We start from the raw sequence: 7619 nt of genomic DNA on the forward strand, positions 1-7619 counted from the left end.
CATTATCTTATTTATTATAATATGCTATTAAAAATCACTAATTTTATTACTGTAAAGTCTTTAAATCCCAAAAAAAAAAAAAAAAACTATTTTGCAGTTATGAATTCTGGATAAGGGAATATTGATGTAAACATGTAATCACCTCTATCTAAAAAAATAAAATCTCTGATACCTAATATATTAGATTTTAAAACATCTTCCGTTTCGGTAGGAGATTTCGACAGGAAACAGGGTGCACCGGCAGAGAATGGTAAAAAATACGATTGACAGAGTAATGACAGTTAAAGTCAGATAACATGTGTATAGAGCTAGATAACTAGAACCCACGAGCGGTTAGAAACTGAGAAATTAAGAAGAGGATCAGCCACTGGGAAACGAGTGGCAGAAACAAGGTGAGAAGTGGGTATGGCAGCCTGTTCACCGCACAATTTTGAATGGGCTGGAAAACTGACCATAGCAGTTGGGCTCTTGGTTTTCTTACCGGTGATCAGGAAAGCCGAGATGCCAAGTTTGGTATCAGTTTATAGAACCAATTGCCGCAGGATTCACCCAGCTTCAACTTTGGTTGACCTCCAACCATTTTTAAATTAAAACAAGCAAATCACGGTTGGATTTGATGGTAAATGACTCAATAGTAAATGCCGAATAAAAGCAGCATACGGCAGCTTTATGCTCCAGATTTTTAACAGGGTCAACAGTAGTACATGGCAGGGGCCAGCAAAGACACTATGTGCGGGTTATTAAACCATACCAGACGACAATCTAGTTTGGGGAGAAATTCCTTATTCCGCCCAAAGTTCCATTCAGTACACAAACATGGAGTTCATTATATGGTATTCATTTCCATCATTTTGCTACGACTGCAATTCTGCATTTCTTTTTCCCAGAAAACTTGCTCTTATAGCTTGGCGGGAGACTGGTACCAACCCCATGGTTCATCAGATATATATTGCGTTACCTGCTTCACACTCAAGTAATTTTCAAGTCCCCTGAGAAAAAAATTAAAAAAAAAGGATTGCGAAAGGAGTCGGCATCAGCTAGCTATCAGTTGAGGCCCATCTAGAATAATTTCAACAATGTAAGGAAAAACAAAGCTGCACAGGGCATTGCCTAAGTTCGCATGATAACCAAACAATTTTCTCTAAAAAATAGTATCTTGCATATCTGGTAAGTGTAATTAGGGTCATACCATTCTCCTAATTCACGCCCAAAACCACTGCGCTTAATGCCTCCCCATGGAGCCTGACAGAAGCATGGCTGTGAGCAATTGATCCATACAATACCTGCCCGGAAAGCCTGCAATACAGGGGCAAAGGAGAAATATTGTCTCAAAAGGTGAACAATCCCTATCAACAGATTTTGGTGTGTAATTTGCACAAGATTGGATGTTAATTCATGTCTCACCTTGGTTACACGATCACACCTTTCTAGATCATTTGATATAACAGCAGCTCCTAAGCCATAACTGTGGGACATCCATAGAAAGTCAGAATAAAATCTCCAAGAACAGGGCAGATTGAGGGGGGAAAATAAGAAAGAAAAGAAGCCACAACAAAAGACGATGGAGATAAATCCAATCCAAGTATTCCGATACATTCATTGTCTTTATTGAGATACAAGAATCAACTTACTGGGTGTCATTTGCCAATTCGATGGCTTCATCTTCAGTACTAAATGTTTTAACACACAGAACAGGGCCAAAAACTTCTTCTCTCCAGATTTGCATGGAGGTCGTTACATCAGTAATGATGGTTGGTTCAACAAAGAATCCCTTGGTAAAATGCTGCCAAAGCATTTTTAAAATCACTCAAATACCCTGGAAGATAGAGAGAAAGAGCAATTCCCACTAAATGCAGGAATTATAAATACCTTGGGACGATCGCCACCACTCAAAATGGTTGCACCTTCACTCCTAGCTGTTGCAATGAATTCTAATACTTTCTCATACTGCAGCAACGAAGTAAATAATTAATTTAGCAAGTTTAGTTCGCCAAGAAATATTAAAAGTTCAGAGAAGTGCATAAGATACACAATGTGACTAGGTGAAATCACAAGTTGAACAGAAAATTAGAGATTGGTTGAAACAATGATAGTTTTAACAAAAATTTGCCAGCCCTCCACTAACAAAATATAGTAGACCCTCACCTGAACCAGCAAAGAGAAATCAAAACACAGAAATTTAACAAATACTTGCCTGCCCTCCACTAACAACCGGGCCAAGCCTACAACCTTCTTCGAAAGGATCGGAAATTTTAATTTTTTTGGTCCATTTGACAAGCCTGTCCAAAAATTCTGATGCAATGCTTTCCTGAAACATTAAAGTGAATAAAATCTCAACTTTTAGAAGGCTAACAAATTTTAACAAAAATATATCATTTGATAAACTATACACTCAAGGATGAAGATTGCCAAACATTTCTTATCCCATTTTCTTTCACTCATACTAAATCTTAGATTTTAACTCTGCTGATACAGGCAAGTTCCTCATGTACAGTTAAAAGATTAGAAAGTCGTAATTATTGTCCTTATGGAGAGTCATTTTCTTGAAGAAACATCGAGTTTTCAATTTATCTTAGAAGATGAAGAAGATTAGCCACAAGCTGTTAATATTTTATAGTGAGTTCAGACACCAGTGTTCTCCAGCGTGGAGAGAATTTTTGAAGCTGTGATCACTTGCCTTTTTAGTATCTGACCACGATGTTTTGTTGTTCGGATTGTAGCAATGGAGGGTTTCTTTTCATGCTTTGACTTGGTCACATACTCCAAAATCTGGTTATTCTTTCCGGATTTGTTTTTTATGCAATTTTCTGAGCTCCTTGGGATGATTTATAAAATTCTTTTGAGGCTGTTGGCTTGGAGTTTGGAGCATGGTTGGTGCTGCTTCTCTATATCAGGAAGCTAAATTCATTTTTTAGGGATCTCAGTAGTTCTGGCTGTAGCTAACAGGAATATTAGTTCAATTCTGTTTTTCAAGGCATGAAAATTCAACCCAAAGCAGGAACTATAAACTACGGGTTGAGAGGTCAATGGTATGTATTAAGCACAGAAGGTATCACACTTACATGCACTAAAAGACGAGATGTTGCACTGCAAATCTGGCCATTTGTCCAAAAGCAACCAAAGAGGGTCCACTCAACCGCTGGAAGATAGCAAGTAAAACAGTAAACTACTATTAAGAGCAACACCTGCATAATCATATACTTGCTTCCCCTATGTGATAAACCTTGGAAGCAAAAATCCTATAACATATTGTTGTTGATAAAAAAAAAACAAAAAAAAATCTACAAAGTTAAAAAAAAAAAAAAAAAGACCACGAGGGATCCTCCTACCCTTATCGAGATCAACATCCTCAAAAACAATGATTGGGCTTTTCCCACCTAGCTCCATTGAAACAGGCTGACAAAATATTACAGGCAGTGATTAGGCACAAATCAACAAAGAGCACAAAATAAGCTGGCAAAAATTGTTTAGCAGAAGACATACCTTGACCATTTGAGCTGCAGATGCCATTATCTTGCTCCCTGTAGCAGAGCTACCAGTAAATGCAACCTGTCAACAACTTATTAGCAATTAAAGCAAGGTAGATATGAAACCCAAAAATAGTATTTATGAAGATCTGACTTGAGAAGGTGTCCAAAGAAGCAAATGATGACAAAATACCACACCTTGTCGACATGAGGATGGGATGCCAAAGGAGCACCTGCTTCAGTGCCCAACCCAGTTAAAATATTGAGGACACCAGGAGGAAGACCAACCTCTCTACACACTTCAGCCAGCTCCAAACAGGTCCTGAAATAATAATAAAAAAAATTATAATTAGCATAAAGTGCAGCCAACCACCACCATAATTTATGCAAGGTCCAATATCGTAAGGGCCAGACATACACGGATGCCAGTTCAGATGGCTTCAGTATTGCAGTGCACCCAGCAGCTAGGGCTGGAGCCACTTTCCATGCACCCATCAATAGTGGGTAATTCCTTCAAAATATAAGAGACAAGAATAGTTAGTTTCTATAACATCTGGTTTATTATTCAGAGAGCAACTAAAACCATGGTTGCATGCAATGTGAATTTTGCAAGTAGACGTCTAGGCAACTAATATAAAGTAATACGAGTTATAAACCAGACTACAAGATTCCAGATCGCAAAGAAGTAGAAATTCAAGTGCAGACTACAAACAGCCAGCATCAGTGAAATAACACATTATATCTCAGGAGAAGTACAGAGTAAGATTGCACGAACAAATTTGATGGAGAACCACAAAAGGCTGCTATAAGACTTGGTTAAAAATAATTCACTGACATCTAATAATGCAAAGCAGACACTTCCAGTTTTATTCTGCACAATTAAAGAAACACTCTCTTGCATAGATTTCAACTGGAGAATTTTTTGAGATTTATTACTATCAAACCAATAAACCACCTAAAAATTGACGGCGCCAGGGGTTTTAGCTCATAGAGGCATTTTGTTAACATGATAAAAATTAGGGAAAAGTTAGAAGCTCCAGGTTCTCGAACTTCACAAATTGCTAATGCCAACAAATTGCTAAGAAATTAATAAGAAGTCACATTAAGTATATATCTTTTTTCCAAGTAATGAATGGAGCTTCTCGGTTCCACACAATTCATTCTTCCAGCTTCCTTAGATCCTATCATATGGAAACCACAATGTTTTTTTTCACAATTCCACTATTGCTCGTTATTGACATTAGTGTAGCTGAAAAGGGGTAGCTTATTGGTGATGATCAATTTCAAAAACAGCTGGCATGCCCAAGCCAGAAAATTTAATTACAAAAAGATAAACATTAAATAATAAAGAGTAGAAAGGGCATAAACTTATCACATAGTGAAGCAGCAAATACCATGGAGTGATCAGTGCAACAACCCCAAGTGGTTCTTTAAGAACATAGCTCTTAAATGTTTCCATAGGAAGAGAAACAGGAGCTTTCTGCTTTGCATCTAAGCCTTCAGCAAGGTCCGCATAGTACTCAAAACATCCTGCAACATCATCCTGGACAACAAGAATTCCCACATAAGACAATGCACATGATATTCAATTCAATATCTTAACAGTACCACAAGCATACCATGTCCCACAGTGCTTCATCGAGAGGTTTTCCACAATCAATTACTTCAAGTTTTCCTAGTTCAGACTTCTTCTCTGTTATCTGCACACAAACAAAGATACAACAGCATGGAAACCCAAGATCAGAGGGGAAGTTCAATGGCCAACATTAAGAAAATTATTGATAGACTTGCACAAAAAAAACATCAATAACAAATAATTTATCTCATACTCCTTCATTAAAAAGAAAATGGGTTCCATATTTGACACCCGTAAATTGTCATGAACATTTTGAATATGAAAAATGTGAGCTTGTTATTTAGTAATCAAAGAAATCATCCCTCTCTGATTTTGACTCCAAACAATACTAAATGACGGAAAATAACCTTTGTAATTCCTCACAACAATAACAACATAAATGATACAAAAACATTCTTATAAAACGTATATGGTGATCAAAATTCAAAAGTAAAGCTTACTTTAACAGAGGAAAGCAATTCATAACAATGAATGGACACCACCACCGAGAAAATTAAGCAATTCAATTCACTACATAATTGGACGCAAACAGATAAGAAACTGCAATATAAACTAAAGAATCTAAGCAAACTGCAAGATATAAAAAGATTCCAAGATTAGTAAGCTTTCAAGTCGCCAGTGACAAAACATGTCAGCAAAACAGCAAATTAAACTGTACCTTAGCAGCAATAGCACGCAAATACTTGGCACGATAAGCACCAGAAGTGGAGGGCCAGTCTTGGCCTTTGTTCCTAGAAAATGCTTTCCTAGCTGCTTCCACTGCAATCTCCACATCTTCTGCAGTAGCTGCAGGTATATCACCTGAACAAGTACCATGTTCCACAAAACTATAAGGATGGAAACCTTTTTTGGGGTTGCAAGTCTTTTAAGTTATTGAAAATCATTTAACAAGGAAAATAACAAGATCCCACAAATTTTAAGCAAGAAAAACATTCATTAGGGACAGGAATTAACGATTTAACCCAGCAAAACACCCACACATGCAGAGATATAGTGAGTGAACTGACCGACGATCTGTTCCGTTGCAGGGTTGATAATGGGGATGCGTTTTTTGAGAATGGGTTCTCTCCACTCTCCGTCGATGAATAGCTGTCGAATTGGTAGATGGATCGCCATTTTGACTCGATTGAGTTTTAGTGAGTTGAGAGCTATACGGTGGATTAGTTCTTTTTATCCAAAATCTTGGACTCGATGCTCATATTTACATTACAGATTCTCTGTGCGATACCTGACAAAGAGCTGTTGGGGTTGCTTTTAAATTGTTTTATTTATTTATTTATGAATATATTGAGAAATAATGTTATTTTTAATATTAGTATATTAAAATGATTTGAAAATATTAATTTAAAAATAAAAAAATAAAAAATTGTAATTTTTTTAAAACACAAATATAAATGTGCTCAAAGTAGAAATTAATTTGTTGTTCCTCCACTCTACTAGTTTCTCTTTTCTTTTCTTTTTTAATAAAAAATATATAACTTGTTCGTCTTTCCCAACATTTCAATTTCCAATCAAATCGTAAATTCATTTGTAATCGGAATAGAGAAGTTCAGATAAGAGTTTTTTATCCTCCTCCTCCTCCCCTCCTCCTCCTCAAGTGGCTGAACCCTAATCTCCTTAGCAAAAAGTTCATAAACAAAAGCAATCTGTCTAAGCTTTGGCACTTCGCTTATGGGATTAAAATTAATATAATTCAATTATGCACAGTACACCACCGATTTCCTGGTATTAAAGACGAGCAGAGCAAGCAACAGCTGCAGCAGCAGTCAAGCACCCAGCCACGCACGCACATTATCTTTTTTTCTTGGGAACATATAATTTCCACATGGATGATCACCTTACCTGACACCAATGTCCATTCTTTTATTCTTTCTGTTTACCAGAAAACAAAGATAATGATCTTTTCCAATCTCACCCACGTGCCTTCTTCTTTTTTTTTTTTTTTAAAGACAGTACCTACGGTACTCTTAGAGTGTTCATTCTCCACCACCTTCATTGTTTATAAAAATTGTCATAATTTAATTTTAATTTTGTTTTGAAATATTTTTTCAAAAATCCAAAAATATATATATATTTTATACATTCGTGTCATTTTCGAGATGTTCATTCCAAGATCTTCAATTATTTTTCTCGTATAATTGACATTGATGTTCTTTTTTAATAAAAAAATCAAAATACAAAAAAAAAATTAAAGTAAAATGAAAAAAAAAAACCAAAAGTACATAAAAATATAAAATATCAAAGTGAAATCAAGTTGCTTGGAGACCAATCAATTGAAGAAAAAAGATAAAAATATTGGTCTATTAACTATAAACTAAAAGAGACCAGCCTTTCCCTATATGAATTCATAGTGAAAGCTTAATTTTTTCCTTGGTAGAAAACTTGGTTTTAGGAGTACAAGAGTCTTTTTTCATGGGGCTTATTGGTAATTATATTAAAGAAGGGTATTAATTAGTAATTTCATGTTTTTTTCTACAGTATAATTACCAAATAATCCTTGAAAAACACTCATTTTT

General features: G+C 35.8%; 1 protein-coding gene across 1 annotated transcript; it reads right to left on the reverse strand.

Annotated features, from left to right (window-relative positions):
* Positions 1-612: 612 nt before the first annotated feature.
* On the reverse strand, positions 613-6328 carry LOC7462540 (aminoaldehyde dehydrogenase 2, peroxisomal). Its single transcript, XM_002322111.4, has 15 exons — positions 6111-6328; positions 5762-5904; positions 5087-5167; positions 4862-5010; positions 3886-3978; positions 3666-3789; positions 3484-3549; positions 3330-3396; positions 3063-3139; positions 2195-2308; positions 1870-1947; positions 1632-1783; positions 1405-1465; positions 1190-1296; positions 613-989 (listed from the first exon to the last, which is right to left on the reverse strand). Exons 1-15 carry the CDS (start codon positions 6217-6219, stop codon positions 899-901), a joined length of 1512 nt encoding a protein of 503 aa, XP_002322147.3. The 5' UTR covers positions 6220-6328; the 3' UTR covers positions 613-898.
* Between the last annotated feature and the right edge of the window lie 1291 nt (positions 6329-7619).

Source organism: Populus trichocarpa, chromosome 15 (genome assembly GCF_000002775.5).
Source record: "Populus trichocarpa isolate Nisqually-1 chromosome 15, P.trichocarpa_v4.1, whole genome shotgun sequence".
Lineage (NCBI taxonomy): Eukaryota > Viridiplantae > Streptophyta > Magnoliopsida > Malpighiales > Salicaceae > Populus > Populus trichocarpa.